This window comes from Crocodylus siamensis, chromosome 6 (assembly GCF_052110815.1).
Source record: "Crocodylus siamensis isolate JL-2025a chromosome 6, ASM5211081v1, whole genome shotgun sequence".
NCBI lineage: Eukaryota > Metazoa > Chordata > Crocodylia > Crocodylidae > Crocodylus > Crocodylus siamensis.
This window is the reverse complement of record NC_143400.1, coordinates 84,939,649-84,959,353: the sequence shown is the minus strand read 5'-3', so window position 1 is coordinate 84,959,353 and position 19,705 is coordinate 84,939,649. Positions and strand designations below refer to the sequence as shown.

At 42.5% G+C, this 19,705-nt stretch overlaps 1 protein-coding gene across 6 annotated transcripts in view; it reads right to left on the bottom strand.

Annotated features, from left to right (window-relative positions):
- FNDC3B (fibronectin type III domain containing 3B) overlaps positions 1 to 19,705 on the bottom strand; it is a 354,050-nt gene that overhangs the window by 138,860 nt on the left and 195,485 nt on the right. For all 6 annotated transcript variants that reach the window (XM_090051042.1, XM_090051040.1, XM_090051045.1 and 3 more), the window contains one exon: positions 17,634 to 17,993. In XM_090051042.1, coding sequence (XP_089907168.1) covers positions 17,634 to 17,993 — 360 coding nt within the window. The remainder of the gene's footprint in view (positions 1 to 17,633; positions 17,994 to 19,705) is intronic.

Sequence of the window (19,705 nt, the reverse complement as noted above, 5' to 3'; positions counted from 1 at the left end):
AAAATTTGGTGTCTAACCCAAATCAGGTTATTCAAGCCCTTCTGCATCTAAAATATTGTACATTTTTGCTTGAATCAAAAATATTTAAAGTTCAAAGTAAACTTTCAGCAACTACCCAGCGGGGCAAATTCTGCTCCAATTTACACCCAAGCAACCCATTCATTCTGTAGGATTGTACACATATGAGACTAGAATTAGACTATAACCAGAATTAAAAGGTATAAATCTGGATTAATTTAATTAAGCTTTGTCACTCTGCATAGAGTCAGGCCCAGTAAGCTGCTTCTAGTCTGAAACTGGATGAAGAACCTGAAAATCAAAATGAAGCTGCTGAGTTTCTTTTTAGTTCGCACTGTATTCTGTTGCCTATAGGTTTGAGACAAACAACTGTCAGAAGAGCTTTGTACAAAGGCAAAAATAAGGCATGAAATTCAGCCTCCAAAACTTTGTGCTTGCCTACGGAGAGATATTTAGATTTTCAGCCACCATTTCAAAGAAGCTGCACAACATCTGGATGTAGCTCTTCCAGTTTTTCATGTTTATGTTTAAGTGTAAAACTACCCAATTCTTGCAGGATGGTTGGCTTACATACCAAATATTAGAAGGAGCATCTTAAGCCAGGGATCCAGCTTAAGAGTTGCAGTTAATTTCATTTACCATTCTTGCTACCATTTTTGTCCTTACAATGGGGATAATGTATGATTTTTTTTTTAATGGTCCTTATTCCAGAGAAGCAAGCATAATGTAAGGAGTCTGTCCTTCTTTTAAATTGTTCTGTAAAATAATCAACTTAAAAGAAAATAACCAGTGATAGTTAGTAAGACTGAATCCACATGGTCAGACAAAGCCAAACACATTTGTGTCTGGGGTAGGATAGAGCAATATACAAGAAACCAGTTACAAGTATTGGCCCTATGCGTACACCTCTAGGTGAGTACCACTGGGATACTGCAATATGCCACAATTATCCTCTTTCACAAGAATCAGACAGAGGATACTGCTATGCGTATTCTCCAGGATGTGTTCCTCTGCACAGTGTCTATACTAGCCGTTTCAGAAAAACCTCTCAAATAGTCTTCTTGCCAAAACAAAGCTATAACTTAAGTCTGATCTTCAAAAATAGTTGCATGCACGCAGGCTTTGATACAAACTTGAGTGTGCCCCATGTCTGAACTCTGCATAAGATCAAGATATTTCTAATACTTTTATGGGAAGACATGAGTGCACTCAAGTGACTAATTTATGTGAGAGCTACACTAAAATATTCTTGTGTACTGAAGTAACCTAGCGGATAAAGTTGACTTTGAAACATGAAAGCATGCATTTGCAGCCTGTTAGGGTTCAAAAAGTTCTCAATAAATACAGGCTCATTAAAGAAAACAAAAGAAACAATAGACTATTAAAAACAATATGTAGAAAAGCAGCCAAATTTGAAAACAAAATGTGAAGGGCTCCTTAACAATCTGAGGCTTATTCTAAAAAGTAAGGACCCAATGAAGGCACTTCATTAGCATGAGGAATGTTTAATCTGATCAACAACCTCAATGACTCTTATCAATAGTGATCCAGGTTTCCTCTTTCCCATGGAAAAATGGACAAAAATACAGATTTTCCCTTTTAACAGACAAAAACATGGATTTTATTTTAAACGGAGAAATACGCATATTTTCCATTTTTGCAGAGCTCCCTGCAGGCTGGCAGAGTTTCAGCCTGCAAAGGACTGGGGAGGAGTAGGAGGGGGGGGTGGTCCGGCAGGGAGTGCCACGTGCACTCACACATGCATATGGCCACGAGGCAGTCTGGAGAGCAGCTCCTAAAGGTAAATCTGGCGGGACAGGGAGGAGGGATTGAGGCCCCCATAGGGAGGGAGGGGAGGAGTTGGGCAGGGCTGGGGCTGCTGCCCAGCTGGGGCAGTGCATGGGGCTTGGGGCTGGAATGAGCAGCCACAGGGCCCCAGCAGCGAATGAGACAGAGCCGTGGGTGGCTCATCCGGGGGGCAGAGGGTCCACTATGGGCATTCCCAGGGAGGTGGGGGGGCATGTGCCCCCAAGGTCTGTGCACGGGGTGGGGACAGGTGTAGGCTGCCTGCTGTGGGCTCAGGCTCCCTGCCCTGCTGCCCTCTCAACAGGGCCTCCACAGCCCAGAGGGTGGAGCCAGGCATGGCAGGGCATAGCAGGGCCAGGCAGGGAAGCTCCTTGCTGCTGCAAGCCACACACAGCCCTGATGAACTGGCTTCTGCCTACCCGGCAGCAGCAGGAGGGTGCCGTGGAGCTGCTGCCAGGTGGGCAGGTTGCGGCTCGCTACAGTGTCACAGAGCTCCCAGCAGCAGCAATAAGCTTCCCCACCCAGCCCCACTCTGCCCTGCCATGTCCCACATGCTGGACCACAGAGGCCCCGTGGGGAGGGCAGCAGTGGGGGGTGCCCAAGCCCGCAGTGGGCACCCTGCACCTACCCACACCTGCCCCATGGGCTCTACTTCGGCTATGCTGCCCATGGGAGAGAGGGAGCCAGGCTCCATGCCCTGCTGTGCTGCAACAGCCACTGCCTCCTGCGGGCGGCAGCTGGGGCTCAGGAGCTGCTGTGCGGGACAGGGGATTGTGGACCCAGGTCCCTGGCCCCATAGCTCTGGCAACTGGGAGTCCCCTCTGGCACAGCTGGGGGGTCAGGGGGCTGTGACTTGGGAGTGAGGGGCCTGGACCTGCATCTGGGTGAGCAAAGGTTGCAGAGGAAGCTCTGATTTTCCATGATAAAAAACCCAAAATCAAATACCAAAATTTATCGGTACTTAGAATTAATTTTATTATAATGATTCAGGCATTAGTAGGCTTCCAAATTGCTTTAAAATTGGAAATTATCAGTAAAGCATTATGTTCAATTGATACCTATACATAGAATGGTGGTTCATCTTAATCATGGATTTGGTGGGTTTTAAATCAGAAAATTCACAGGCTTTTAGCAGAGAATTTGCCTTTTTTAAACAGAGAAAACCGGGATCCCTACAAGTCATCAGCAAGGAGGATGGAGCAAAACCTTAGGCTTTCAATGTGCTCCATGTAAGCAGACCTACAAGCATGCATAGAGCCCTGCTGAAGTCAGCAAAGCTCTGTCCATACAGATCTAACTGCAAGATCACAATCTACTTAGATTCATAAATTGTAAGGGGCTGGAAGGGACCTCGGAAGATCATTGGGTCCAGCCCTCCCGCACCAAGCAGGGAAGACAACTGGGGTCAGGTGACCCCAGCAAGGTGATCGTCCAGTCTCCTCTCGAAGGTTCCCAGGGTAGGCAATTGCAGCACCTCCGGAGGGAGCTTACTCCAGTCTGGACACTAGTTATGAAATAGTTTTTCCTAACATTGAGCCTGAAACAGTCTTCTAGGAGTTTGTGACCATTACTCTTAGTTTTCCCCAACAGTGCCCTGGTGAACATAGGGGAAGCAATAAATATGTGGAGTGCTTGTATTTATTACAACTTCAGTTTGTAGCTGACCATGGGCAATTTCTTTCAGGCTACACTGAAGGAAGGGGTTGTGAAGCTAGTTGGCATTAAAGTTTCATGCAAAATTAATCATTACCCCTGATTAATATCCTGTGTCTCAGCTTTTACTCCTTGAATAAGAATGCCTAATTTGGGAATAAGGAGGCTCTACACAGGAAGTTAATCAGGAATAGCTATTCTAGAATAGCTCTCTGTAGAGACAAGCCCTAAATATATCCAAAATCAACCTAATCCAAAATCATATCACACACTATTTGTGGGCTAGGATTCAAAATGAGACCTTAAGTTTATGCTTTTCACAATTACAAATTAAAAGATTCCAGTACTTCTTGATCTGCATATTCTTCATTTCCTGTGCATATATGACTGCTATCAGCGTACACTCCAAGTACCTATAAGTTTTAATTTACTAACACAACAACCAGAAAAAGTAGGTATCCAATTTTACAGGTGAAACACTGAGATACAGAAAGGCTAAGTGACTTGACAAAGGTTTCTTTAAAAAGGCAGTTTAATGCTAGTGCTCTCACCACTAGTCCATCCTCCTCCTTACTCTTATAAAACATATTTATCTTTTTTTTTTGTAAAACAAAGAAGAGGAGAAAAAATCTACATGCCCAGTTTTTCTGTACTATCTGCCACACAGTCCATTCAGACATCATTCTTAGCAGAGACCTATTAAGGCGAGTGCTAAGAACAGAAATATTACTCTGGTTTCCATGCTCAGTACTATCATCTCACATTCAAAATGTTTCCTTTATATTTTGGATGAAGATTGTGTTTCTTAGTTTACTACTAAGGGTAAAACTGAAATGGATACGAACTGACATGTTTATTTAAAACCCCAGAGGTTGGTTTGCCTTTTTCCCTCTCGCAATATTAATATGAATCTGTTAGCTTTGACAGTTTGTCTTCAGCAGAGAAATCTGCTATGCCTCATAGTTTCATAGTTGGTAGGGTTGGAAGGGACCTGAGCAGATCATCAAGTCCGACCCCTGCCATGGCAGCAAAGAGTACTGGGGTCAAACGACCCCAGCAAGGCGATTGTCTAGCCTTGTCTTAAAGACCCCCAGGGTAGGAGCCAGCACCACTTCTCTTCGAAGTTGGTTCCAGATCCTAGCTGCCCTGACCGTGAAGTCGCGTCTCCTGATATCTAGTCTGAATCTACCCTCTGCCAGCTTGTGACCGTTATTCCTGGTCACTCCTGGTAGTGCTTGGGGGAACAGGGACACCCCCAATGCCTGCTGGTCCCCTCGGACTAGTTTGTAACAGGCCACAAGATCCCCCTCAGCCTTCTCTTTTGGAGGCTGAACAGGTTCAGGTCCCATAGCCTCTCCTCGTAGGGCCTGCCCTGCTGCCCCCTGATCATGCGAGTGGCCCTCCTCTGGACCCTCTCCATGTTGTCCACTTCTCTCCTGAAGTGCGGCACCCAGAACTGGATGCAGTACTGCAGCTGCGGCCTGACCAGGGCCGCAGAGAGGGGGAGGATCACCTCCAACACAGGAGTTTAGTTTCCCTTAAAACTTGAAGTTGTTTAAAGAAAAACCTGTCAGAATTTCTTATGAATCCCATGCATCATTATTTTATAGAAGGAAATATATTTAAGGGGCATTAACATACTACTGGATATAATATTTTGCCCATCTATGTTGCTGCAACAGACGTATAGTTCTCATTAGCAGGCCCCTAGCCAAGCGAACATCATTTTGTTCTTATCATGGCATTTGCCTCAGTGCTTAAATGGTACACAACTGACTGGGGGCAGGAGGAACTCCTCTTCTGTTAAGCTCTTGTGTATTACAACACAGGAGTTTAGTCTCCCTTAATACCTGAAGTCGTTTAAAGAAAAACTTGTCAGAATTTCTTATGAATCCCATACGTCATTAAAGCCTGACTAGTTACAAGGACATTAAGATGTGAAAATGTATTCAAATCCACAACAGCAGCAGCAGCAGCTCACTTCAAGACCAGATTTGCTTCCATGTAGATTTGCCAAAAAATACCACAAAACCTTTCACAATCCAATGCGACTGGGAAGTTTGGATTCAGGACTGGAAGAGCAGAGAAAGATGAATTGGAGGAAGTTTGCTTGCCATCTGCCTTCCTTGCTTCAGTCCTTCATTTCCCTCGCATGTCTATTTCCTACCAAATTTTCTTTTTACACAAAGATTTATGATTTCTAAAATTCTCAGCTGCCACCTTTAAAAAGTAGTGAGAGTGAGGTGCCTGTACCAAGCTGCCTATTTATTTTTCACTGTAGCCTCCAATGTACATTAGGCAGTAATCATGTCCAATTTTGCCCTAGAGTACAAAAAAAAAAGTGATTAGACTCTATCCAGACCAGTGAGCTTAGAAGTACATGGGACCCAGAAGATAACACCACTTGCAAGGGACTTATGTCTGTAATAAAAGTGCAGTACTGGACCAGGTTGTGATCAAAACATTGACTTAAGAGTTTTAAAATATTTGCAGTTTCATTTGTGTGTGCATTCTATTTGATTGATATTTTTTCACTTTTGAACTGGAAAAAGGTTAGTCTCTCTCTACGAGGCTATGGTACGTTCTTAACTTGCTGGTGAGAATCACTGCATACAGTTCAGTCCTCAAACAAATGCCACTTTAGGTCAATGCATGAAAACTGTGAGATGCAGTTACTTTTTCTTCTTTGAGGTAAAGCAGCTGACCCAGTTCTGCATTTAACTTTATCCTCCTTTAGTTGGCCTGGTGTACTTTTCAGCAGCTACCAAAAATGAAAAAAGTGCAGTTTCCTGTGACATTTTGCTAAGGATATGGAAACTGTCTTAGGCACACTATTTTAATGCTGAAGTAAGAGTTTACCCTAGTATATTCAAATGAATCCTCCGTGTTTGCAGAACAAGCATTTTCTCAAAAGCAAACTTTATATCTGTGCTAATTTTACAAAGAATGTTTTTTATATATAGAGTTTCTACGTCGTGCACGTGGAAAAATGTGGGTGTACGCAAAGCTCACACGAGTAACAAGGAGGTAAAGATTAGTTGTTGCATGGGTGAAACAACTTTGTGTCCACAAATCTAAGATGCAAAACCTTGGTCTGGAAAAATGACTGTTGAGACTAGAATGAAGCTTTTAGCAATCTGTCTCACTGTTAACATTTTAAGAAGCTGAAAAGCTTAAGTCCCATTGACTTTAAAAACAAAGACTTAGGCTCTTACATTATTTATGTGTTTTTTGAAAACATTACCCTGCAATCTCTCGCACAGGTATTATTTGTATGTAGCTAATAGTAAGGTAGAAAGCAAAATTTGAAAACTACCACCTCATCTAATAAATAACTGAAACAATTAGGTGTGAATATATTTTATCAATAGTACATGTACATGCATGTCTAATGATGGAATAGAAAATCTATTGATCTATTCACTGTCTACACATATACTGTACTTTAACTACTAAGGCGCAAATATATTCCATCAATGCTATGTGTGCATGCATGCCTGGTGATGGAATAGAAAGTATACTGATCTATTCATTGTTTCCAGGTACACTTTAAACTACTAAGTCAACTATAATCTCACCAAGTTTTTTTCCTTCCACCCCCATATCGGAATATAATCAATGCTATTTACAAGATACCACCGCCTTACAGCACAGAGTTAGTAGAGTGGTATCCCCAGTAATTTTTCTGCTGTATTCATTACTCCCATGGCAGATGCTAGGGCCAAGTTTGCCTGCCTAGTACGTCTAAACAGAAAATTGTATGACAAGATGCTAGAAACAGAACTATCCAGGCAATAGCTTATCTAAACCAGGTGTCTTTTAAACCATCTGAGGCTTACAACACTGTCCCCCTACTCCCCAAAACAAGTTTATTTGATCTGGCTTCCTGTTCCAGTTCCCAGCGGGGTAGTGGAGGAGGATGTATGCAAGAATTCCACTTCCTGGTTTCTACTTTACTTACTGTAGGTGTTTATTTTTGGCTTCGTTAGTGTCTTAAAATCTTAAGGAAAAAGAAGCCTGCTATTACAGATCTATTTGGCTTACAGTTGCATCAAATCTGAGCAGAAATTGATTGTTTTATTAGCAATGATATAAACACATTATAAACCTTGTAATCAGGTTAGGTTCCCACACTGTCCACTATGCATGCAACTTCTCACAGCCTATCAGATCACTGCTCTCCAAGACCAAGGGGGGGGGGGGGGGGAAGGCATTAACACAGATTGATATAGACTATAAATTACAGAGGGCTGAGAACAGAGCAGGATTTCCCCTGCCAGTCCCTCATACATATTTATATACATAGTAAGGGTCTGTTAAAAGTTCTTCCAGCATTTGAAAAAAAAATCAAAGACCCTACAAACACCTGCCTAATAACATTTTTTCATGCAAAGCAGCACTCAGTCTAACACAAGCCTTTTGTATTTTCAGCATTCTGTACATATTAAAGTAATCAATCATCTTACCCTGCCTGAAAACGGAGAAGACCAACTCCCAGCATAAACGACGTACTTCTCTGTCCCGACAAGCAATGCCTTCTACCATAACACCATGATTTTGCCCTTTGCATCTGCTGTTCATAAGAGACTAGGAGGAAACAATTTAGCATCGCTCTTTAGCCATGCAATTGTACTCCCATATTGCAATTTTTATTTCCCTGCTGGCAAATGCAGAAGGATCACAATGCATCACAGATCTCTGCCACCAGGACAGCCTGACATAGGTTTTATACTAGAAGCACTGACAGATTCTTAACATACCAACGAAGTATGAACAGCAATGTAGCCTGTCATGTTTAATAAAGGTCATAACTACCTTGAAAATCATAGTAATGGGACAGGATTAAGAGAGATTTTCAGGTGCATATTAAAAAAAAAACTCCTCTGGCATCTGTTCTGCATACTCACATTTCCATCACTAAGCTGTAACCTGGCATGTCTCTGAAGGTTCATATTAATGATAATTTTAAGCCTAGCACCAGCGTGTGTCTGCTGTTCATTTCAATGTAGTCAAAAAAACAAATCACAAGAAAAAAGTCAATATAGCTGAAATTTTTAGGTATGTGTTGTACATAACAAAACTCAGATCTGTCGTTATTTCTCACAAGACTCGCAACTATTAAAAAAAAAGCCAAACAAACCTCAATGATGTACTCTCATCAGCATTTTAGTTCAAGCAACATCACCAAACTGGGTACACAAGGAGAAGCTTATCATTTAAATTCAATGCATTTTAAAATACATTCCAACAAAACCATTAAGAGATATGCTTAAAAGACAGCCTGCTCCCCAAAACAAAGCATTCTCATTAGTATGGTCATCTTTCTCTTCAGTTCCAATCTGTCAGGTGGTCAACTGACCTCATGCTGATTTAAACATTTTTAGGTTAGGATTGGGTCCTTCCCGCCCACCCACAAGACATCATCATGATATAAAAGATAACACATGTATAGAATACAGCATACTACCCAGCTTATATACTGTTCATAGAAAAATGCAGGGGGCAATATTAATACAATAAATTAATTGTAGAAGTTATAGTGTACTTTGTAGGACTGTACAGAATGTAGCACATTTGGGGCACTAAATTGTTATTAAAAATCTCCCTTTTGGAAAAGTTACATCAATTTATCTAGATAATGCTGCACATTTTTTTTTTTTTTTTAAAAGGGGGAAAAATAGCACCCTGCAGAAATGATATCATGGCCATGGTTTTAATATGGAATTTTATGGTAGTTTCTACAGAATTATTTAAACTCAGATTCAGGAAAAGAACCCCACTTTAAAAAGAGCTTCCATAATCACATGCTTTCCTGAATTAAGGATATCACTTTGAAAGAAACCAGCAGCTTCACTCCTATCAAATTATAAGATTTTCCACAAAGACTCTCACCATTTCTTTTACTTTTCACACACACGTGCAAGTCCACTTCCAGGTTTGCTTTCGAGCACGGAGGCAGCCCCCCACGCTCCTGTTGGATGCTCCATCTGCCCCAGCATCACAGCATTCACGAGCTGTGCCTGGTACCTCGAGGTATGTAGAAAAACCATTTAAAGCTGCGTCCATGTACTAATTGTTGATTCTCTGAATCGGCATTGAATCTTCAGATTCGGATTCAGCTGAACCAAATCACGGACAGTGATCTAAATCAAGGAATCAAATCACCGTCCCCGATTTGGGCCGAATCCGAATCGAACGCAGTCCGTTTCTCATACCTCTACTGCTCAGTTTCCCTGGCCTCCTGCAGCTCCTCTCCTCATTCTGGCACCTTCAGCTGGGCAGGAGCATGGAGCTGGGGATGGTGGGAGCACAAAGCCCAGGTGGGCAGGGTGAGAGAGAGGGTGAGGGGGTGTGGGCACTCGCCCCATACACTCCCCCCTGCTACCGGTGGCAGCAGCACACTGGGCCTTTGAGGTGCTCATGGCCATGCAGGCACTGCTGCCTGGCAGCCCAAAGCTCCAGCTAGTTCCAGGAGCTGCACATGGCAGCAAGAAATGGAGCCAGGCTGGCCTTCCTCTATCATGCGGGGCTCCCTGAGGTGCACATGTAGTTCCCGGCACTTGCATGCCACCTGGGAGAAGCCCTGAGCGATGGAGTCAGCGGCTTGGCTCTGCTCCCTGATACCACGTGCAGCTGCCGGGACTCCACCAGGAAGCTGTGGACAGGGCTCTCCTCCACTTCCGACAGTCCCAGCAGCTGCACATGGTGACAAGGAGTGAGGCCAGGCAAACGGCTCCATCACATGAGGCTTCCCCCCAGTGGCGCGAGTGCCAGAAGCTGCACATGCACCACAGGAAGCCCCGCACAAGGGGGGGGGGGGCAGCCTAGATCTGCTCCTAGCTGCCACATGCAGCTCCTGGAACTGGCTAGAGCTGTGCTGCCAGGTGGCAATGCCCGCACAGTCTGTAGGGGTAGGAGGGTGGAAATGTGTGGGGGGGTCCCCACATCCCTCTACCCTTCCTCACACCCCACAAACTCACACCGGGTCCCCACAACCCTCCCACACTCTGCAAGATACCCTATACCCTCCAAAACACACAGCCACACCCCCTCACACACCCCACCATACACCCACACACCCCCACATACAGCCCACAATACACCGACAACCCACACACCATATACAAGAGTAAGACATTACATTTTGAGCTATTATGTAATCATCTCAATATACACTATGCAAACAAATCATGACAAAAATATTTTTAAAAATAAAATGTTATAGCAGATGTTTGACTTTGATTTGGGGTTTTTTTGGTTCCAAGATGGCAACCCTTCCCCCCCGCAGGAGTACTTCCGGTGGCCAAGTTTGGGGGTTAAAGGACTTCTGGTCCTATGATGCTGACTAGGGGTGAGGCACCTGTTAAGTGGCAGGGCTACCCTTGTGGCCCTTCACAGCTCACCAAAATACTCATTAAGCAACCCTCCAGCTGAAATAATTGCCCACCCCTGCACTAGAATAACAACATTTGCACAGGGTGCCCTTTGTAGAAGTCACTATACACTGTACAGCACGCATGCGGTGCCATGCAAGGCAAAAGTCTTCACATGGACCTGCCGACAGCCCAAAAAGTGAGCAACCCGGGGTCTGAACTGAGAAGGAGCAGGCAAAAAAAAAAATCCAACTTGAATTCCAATGTAGAACAGCACAGTGCTCCCAGAAGCCAGGTCCCTCAAAGAAAATGACTGTTATTTCACAGACTGCAGCATGGGTCTTAAACAGTGTTGTTCTGGCTCAAAACGGCAGAAACATTCAAAATCCAGCACCTGTGAATTTCTGCACCAGTTATGTATAGGGATCCTAAAGCACCATTCCTTGGCAGCCAGTGTGGCAACAAGACTGTTGCTGTTTAAGTGACAGCAACATGCCTGCCAAAATCACATCACAGACGCTGGCTTACCAGATTGCTTTGAATATCCAAAAAGAGCCTGCCAGCTACCACTTCATATGCACATCAACTCAACTGTGGGCCTAATCTACAACAGCAATAACACAGCACATTTGTAGCTCAGCAAGCTGGTGTATAGAAACCTATGATCCATGGTACTTCTTTTTTAAAAAGCTTCTCTTATTTAAGCTTATACGTTTCTGCCTGACTTCTAGAAAATCAAAGACTAGCAAATATTTGCTATGTCATGACTGAGAAGTATTCTTCTTGTGTGTTAAATGCTTTGCATTTTTTTCCAGGATTTGCTGTCTTCACCCAAAATTACAGCAGTCTCCCAATCAAACGTTTGGCCGGTCACGCATAAGCATCCTGCCACTATCTACTTCTGGCTACCTGTTTTACTTTTGTATGGTGGTTCTCAAGCTTTTTTAGACTCAAGGCACCCCACCAAAGCTTTTCAGAATTTAGCAGAAATCCATTAAAAAAACCTAAATATATTATGAATATCAATCTAAATACTACAATTCCATTATTAATTGGTATGTTATTAGTATTAAGCCCTGGAGCTATAAGGGGTAGAGTCCGGGCATGCCTGATCAGCAGGAACAAAGTAAGGAGGGTGCCGAGAGACTGGGAAAGTAGGGAACGGGCAGGACACAAGGCCCCTGGGAGGATGGACAGGGTATGCCGCACACTCGGTGCCACAGCCAGGTGGAACCGTGCCACACGCCTCCTGCGCAGACAGATCGGGAAGTGGCTGTGGCAGCGGCACGTGCTCTTGCCACAGCCCTTCCCAGTCTGACACTGCAAGGGGTCTCCTACAAAAAGGTGCAACGACCCGAGGGAAATCGCCCTATGCTTCTTTTCAGAAGGCTGATCAAGGCTGCACTAAGAAGTGGCCGCCATGGAACATGGTGCCTGCCTGCCTTACGGTATCCAGGCAGGCACACTGCTTCTGTTGCAGCCCTTCCCAGTGTGGCTCCGAAAGGCCAAGGTACGCAGGGCAGTTTTATTCTAGTGACAGCAGCCTGGAGACAGATGCCACTGCCCTCAGGTGAGCTGTGCCACACACCTCTGTTTTCAGGAGGCATGTCATTGCCAAAGCAGGAAGAGCTGCAGCAGACCCAGAGGGTCTGCCTGCGTCCTGAAACGTGGACTGGCACACCTTTCTGCAGTTTGCAGCACCCCAGCTGAGAACCACTGCTTTAGACACCAAGTTAGTTCACACTAGTCAATTAAGAACTACTAGATCCTGTTTCCAGTTTACTTTTAACTCTCATTAGCTACCGAGAAAGATCATATTTGCAGTATTATTGACAAGTGACTCCCAACAACTCAAGCTGAAGTACAGTGCCTCTAGACATGAAACAATGACTGAAATTAGAGGGGTTTCTTTTACAAAAGTAAATAAAGAACCCAATTTGGGACTCTGTTCATTGTAACTCATTCTAAGGCCTCCATGACTGTCCTTCTGCATCTCTTGCCAGACCACCCAACTGAAGGGGGTGGGTAGGTGTACGCACGCACACACATTTTTGTTGTCCAAACTCCCCAGAAAGTGCTACCATGAGCTCAGCAGTTTCTGTTCCCTGTGGAAAAATACTCCGAGTTCTGTGGGGTTGTTTTTCCTTCCCTTTCCGTAGTGCACAAGTGGTATTTGGTCCATGGTGTTAACCCCAAGTGAATCTCAGACTCACTCCTGAGCAGCTGCTGTTGGGAATGGGCACGGTATGCAAGTTCACAATGTTAGGTGGTTGTCTGCTTTATCGAGTTGGCGTGGTGGTAGTGGGAGGAGTTGCTGAAGAACAATATTTATTATCTACATGGTCTCCTGCCAAGGTTTCCCTCCCCCTCCCCACCAACACACACACACACACACACACACACACACTTTGGTGGAAGGCTCCACGTGGTGCTCCATCATTTGGGCCATTTCCACGTTTGGAGACAGCCCCTGGCCGAGAGTGGACATTCCACGGTCCCGACTTCACGAGTTTCCTTGGCATTTCAAGTGTGCTCATGCTCCTCAGCAGGTCTGAAGCAGCGCAGACCTTCAGAAGCAGAAAGAGGCAACTGTACTGGGAAGAGGCCCTGTGATGACTAGTGCAGATGGGACATATCAAAAAAACTCTCAGAGAAAGGTCCATTTGTCAACAACTTTGGCAAAAAGCGTGCAATTCCCACTGGCCGTGCTACAGTTTCCTAACACAACAGCAGCATACCTATACCAAGGCAGCTTTCTGAGATCCTTCTTTTTCACAAACAGCCCCATTTTGCATGGCCCCCAATAAAATAGTAAGCCAATTAACATAGAGGTCTTCATATTCATTTCTGAAGATCTGTCTCCTTCCAAGAAACTGAAAACTTTTCAATTCTCTCATTTAAAAAAACAAGACACTGAAACCATCTGTTGAAGTCAACGGACAGAGAAAACCGTTTCAAAACAAAATGAAAGAAAGGCTTTTGTCTACAGCCATGGCATGCTACAGCCTATAGTAATGTTAGTCACCGCCATGGAAACAAAGGAAACCACTGTAAGGACAACACAGGTGTGCTGTTTCATAAGCTTTACAGAGTCTACAAATTTGTGTAGGAGGAATAATTGTGTTATGGTAAGACTGAAGGGCTAACAGAACCCAGAGTTCAGCTGGGTGTGACACTTGCACACACCATGTGTATGTGTGTCTAATTTAAGAAGTACTTCAGATATTTCCTGAGCCAAAAGATAGCTAGTAAAAAAAAATGGAGGGGTAAAACTAATTATGTTTTCCTTAGAAACAAAACAGATATCCCGGATGTCTTCTAGCATCCCCTCTTGTTATTTTTCCACCATTTGGGGTCTTTTTTTTTATGCCCGTTGAATCTAGCAACATAGAGGTCACAATAGAGAGCAATATCTAGTGTATGCTCAGACTCCTAAGCCTCTAATGCTAACAGTTCAGCATAAGTATTGTATTAGTTACTCCAATACTTGCTTTGCAGGGAGGTTGGCAGCAGAACTGGGGAAGGGCTGGAATTTTCCCATTCCTCTTGAAGATCTTCCCTGGAAACTTACAGCACTCTGCGGTAATAATGTTCCTGTCTTGTCAGCAACAACTACAGTAGTTATCAATTTGAGATACTCCATATGAAGTAGTGACATGTGATATTACTTTGCCAGCCCAGTATCATGAAGTACTTACTGAATGTGTTGTTCTGCAATAATAGCAGCAGAAAAGTTTCTTTTCCATTTCTGTTGAAGACAGCTGTACAAAATTAAGGGGGCAGTCTGGCAGTCATTCAGCACATGGAGTGACCATTGGCTTCAATGGAAAATTTATGAACAGCATGGTGTGCAAATCAGGCTCCAAGACCAGAAGTCCTATAAGAAAATCTTTCCATATGCTGCCAACCTAATGCACACTAAGCAACGGCTATAAAACTGACACAGAAGTGTCCCTCGCTAGGGATCCATCTGCTACTCCCCACATTCCCCATCTGCAAGCTCTGATGCCTTGATCTAGACCAATTCCTGGTTCTGTTGCTTCCCTCTCTTGAAAGCAATTCCCTTCAAGTCCCGACAGCATGTGCTGCTTCTGCCGACCAGCAAACGGCTTCAAAGCAGAATTAAAATGTCTGTGACAGTTTTCATTGCTGTTCACACAGCACCTGTTTCCCACGAAGAAGAGCAAGTCAGTGAGTGGTGGCAGTAATTTAAATTTAGGACGAGAAAGGATCATCGTAGGCAGGGTTGGAGAAGGGAAACCAAAGCAGACAGGAGAACATAATCCAAAACTCCCTCCATTTCAAGCTAAATCTCCCTCAGGTTTCTCTCAGGTATTCTGGATGCCTTTTTCACTAAAATAATAATCTTCAAATAAGAATCCTTGATGTATTACCCATTCCAAGACACTAGTAAAGCCAGACTAGCTGAAGCTTGTGCATGAACTTTTTTCTTGTATAAAGAGAAATCTGAAAATTGAACTTAAATGCAATGGTCTCAGTTTACCCAATAACTAAGCTAAGAAAACAAATAAACAATCAACCAACCAACTAACCCAGGCCAAGAAAAGTTAAAACATTTCTAATTTTTTACATGGCATATATAACCTCAGTAAATGTTACTTATGTATTTTGATTTATGCCAACATGCTTATTTGGGGCAGTGGGGGAAGCTTTGAACTTTTAATCTTCAAACACAGGACATGCATAATACTCCAACCAAAAAGCCCATCAAGAAACCATCTCAACTCATGTAACGAAATAATCAAGCAACTTCATATGCACAACACAAAGACCACCCTCTGTCCTCCAAAGACCCATGGCTATGCCACATGCTGTGTAGAAAAACATCTGATTATTTACAGTTAGTGTAAAATTCAGCCTCTAAAACAGCATTTCAGTCCATTAACAGTTTGTTGTAGTCTAAATGCTAACACTACCTTCTATTCCAGGACCGATGTCCAAATACAGACTCATCTCAAATTTCTGAGAAGACAAATAGTCATTTGACATCAGAGTTAGCTGCAAAAACTATATCTAACTATCAGTATTATTTTACTGACAATTAGAGGCACCATAAACCTATCAGCAAAAGCAAAATTTAAATTTAGAGGCACTAAGAGGAAAACCAGGCTGTAATCAGTCAGTTCTCCTCTGACTGATAGGTGTTAATGAAACCAAGCAACAAATACCATGCTCCAAGTCTTTCCAAGAATATTAAGACGATCTCACCCAGAAAATAAAAGGCAAACAAGCTAAATAATGGAGCAGTTGCCCTTGGTCAATACACAAAGTAATTCATAACTACATATAGCCTAGTATCATGAACATAGTAAAACAGATCCCTGCCACAAATGAAACTCTCTTCTCAGTTCCAATGGCAGATAAGTATTGTCCAGTTTTTGCTCTGTTACCACACTCTATTGTTGTTATTAGGTTTTCCTCTAAGGCAAAAGAGTGCCATTGCTTCAGTGAGAACTTTTATTTTAAATTTCCTGTCTTAAAAAAAAAAAAGCCCCAAATCACCTAGGTCCCCAACTATAAATGCTGAAATACTTCTAGCTCTCTCCCTTTTTATTACTCTGGACCAACCCATGTTCTTAATTTAATACAATCCCATAGTTTCCATATCTTCAGCATAAATGAGAGCTGTGACTATTTAGCCAAATGCAAGTACGAGGGTGTTTCAGAGAGTAAAAACAATTCTGGATGCAATGTTCTTTTGCTCTACACAGTTGTAAACAATGGGTACATTCAAACAGTCACCATTAGTGTTCTCCATTGCTTAGTAGTTTCTCCACTCACTGCACACAACATGGTTTTATTTTGAAATTGCCATTACTTTCTGAAGCATCTCCTATATACACATAATACAGGGAATATACATGTATGTTATATAAGATACACAGCCACACGCACTGTATTGATGACCCTGCACGACAATCAGAGCTGCCGTTCTATAGATTATTAATACTGCATGTTCACTTGGTTACCAGGATGTTTATTGATAAACATGCTTGCTTAGTTTAACTAGGAGACTGAAAGGAAAAAAAAAAAGGAAGGAAACAGGCTGGATGCCTCCCTCAGCAAAAACTGTTAGAGAAATGCAAGATATTGGGCATGATTTAAATATAACTGTGCGAAGTTTAATGGCCTGTGAAACAAGTCAGATGTAAATGTTCTAATGACCTGTTTTGGTCTTAAGATCTCCAAGTAGGAGGATTCCAGAAGTGGCTGAAAAAAATTAGTGCTAGAATGAAGATTAGCAAATTGTGCCCTTAAATTGGCCAAGATGAAGCATTTTATCCTAGAACCTTTTTTCAATAGCAATTTTGTCCACGCCACACTCTACATGAGACATATGCTGGAACATTTTTGATGGTCTAATATGGCACTCAAGTCTAATACATTTACATACACAGATGCACTGTTGCCAAGACTACTCTTTTTTTTTTTTTTAAAGAAGCCAAACAAAATCAAAGACAGAGTCAAAAAGATATCTAAACAGCATTCTACAAAAGAGAAGACAGCCACACTGTGTCTACATAGCAGATACTCATGAAATCTAGGAAGAGGCTAATTTCCTCTTCTAAAGCAAACCCATCACATCACAACTTAAAAACACACAAACAATATATATCTAAATTCACACTGCAATGACAGTCTTTATATGTGGGTGGTGGGGTGTTTTCTTGGCATATTTATTGCACACCATAGAGGTTTGTGTAAGGCTTGAAAAATGCAATGCAAAGATAAAAATAAGAACCAAAACATATTTCACGTTACCATGTGGGTCTTGTTCAATCGACTTTGGGCTGCTTCTTGCTCTGCGCTCTGGTTTCTTTACTCCTGGTGCTGCTCCTCCTCCACTTCCACCACCACCTCCTCCACCGCCACCACCTCCACCTCCTACTCCACCACTACCACCGCCGCCTCCTCCTCCACTGCTTGCTCCATTGTGGCTCTTTGCATAACCATTGTATACAGTTGTGCAGTTGCTCAGGTGGGTTTTATAGATGGAAGAAGGAGGGCTATTCAGCCGGTTCTGACGGTCAATCGGTCTGTCTTTGAGTTTTTTGTGCTGTGGTTTGCTGTACTGATCTTCCCTGGTAATGTAGCTGGACATCCCATATAGTGGTATGATTTCTGAAATAAAAAGGGTCCAGCCAAATTAATTAAAACTAGAAATAGTCTGCCATTCACAGTATTGCCTTCTCAGCCAGGTCAAAATGGACTTACATAATATTTGTCTCATTTGGGTCTCTACACAACTTAAAAATTAATTTTGCTCATTGGCAGAGTTAATAAAACACCTGCATGTTCCTGCCTGGTCTATTATTGTTTCAGGTTTATGCAATCAAAAGTTTTATTTGACTTCTGCATAGAAATTGAGTGCTTTAAGGTTTCAGACTTCACAACAAGTCCCTGGTAGAATAAAACAGAAGAAAAGATTTCACTCAAATTCACAGCAAGCCTTTTCAAGGCACTGGTTTTGGCAGAAAATGTTTCCATGCAGTGGATTCAAGGTTAGTTACTGGCTACATCTGTCAAAATCCTTTAGTACAGATAAGACCTTGTGCCATGGCCTCAAATGCCACTCCCAAAGGCTGAAATACAGTTTCAGTAAGAAGAAGGTCAGAAGAACATGGGAATTAAAGGATGGAAAGCAACAGATGAAAAGAAAACATGGTTGACAAGAAAAAAAAAATCCAAGAGCAGTATTTTCTACTGTTAAAAATGAAGTTTCAGATAACTTTATTAAATACAGGAATTAATGGACAGGGCGAGGAAGTTCCACAACATTTATGTTGCTGTACAATACGGTTGCACTCAAACTCTGTATTATGCTTGGAGTTTTTAAAGTTGGTTCAAACTCAGGCTCAAAGCAACACTGAACTGAAAATACAGTTTTGCTCAGTTCTACCAACAAGCCACGACATGACTCACATTCCTTTAAGTTCAGTCAAGATTCCTTAAAAAAAATCCTGGCTGCAAGCTTCCAAATACTGCAGCCAGCTCTAGTGATAACACCTGTTTTCTAAGCCGGTATTGCCATGCACACTTTCATTAGAACTTGTTGAATTTTCAGCTGCTTAGTCCTTTCTTTTTCTTCTCATTTAGAAGCGTCTTTCATTTATCTTTCCTTATCTAGTAACATGATCACACTGAAGTGCTAGCATCAAGTGGCTGTCTATATATAGTATTCCAAGAATGTGATTACACTAAATGCAGTCAATGGTATATTGGGGATCTGAGAGAGCTGATGCAGAAGACTTCAAAAGAAGTTGTGGTTTTCAGAATAAAAACAATGAAAAGTAATTATTTCTTGCTAATGTTGGTATTTAGTGCAAAACCCATTGTGCAAAGTATTCTGGGGACTGTATTAAGCATGAATTCATTATGTTGTACAAGTAAACATTCAAAAAATTATTTTATTGCAAGCACATGATGCCACTGGCAACACAGTTATTTTTGCACACGTGCATCAACTGACTGTTAACTTAAAGTTGCAGAAATATACACTATCTACTGTACTCCCAGCTGGTAGCTCAGTGCCTATTTAATATACTGCAGCTTTCACATTAGCTTTTTTATTAAGCAACTTAAGCCTTTGGAAAAGGGAACAAATAGAGTTCCTGTCCTGTCTGATCGGATACTATCCTACTGACTTATACCTAAAGGCTGAGGCAGATCATTTATCTTTAAAAAATAGAAAGCAAGCAAGCAAGCTTGCTCTTCCCCACCCCATAACTGAAATTTTAGTGGATAATTGTTTTTTTGGACCCAGAAGAATGGATTTTGCCAAAAACTCTCAATTTTCTTGGTCAACAACTGAAATGTGCAGTTTTAGGTTCAGA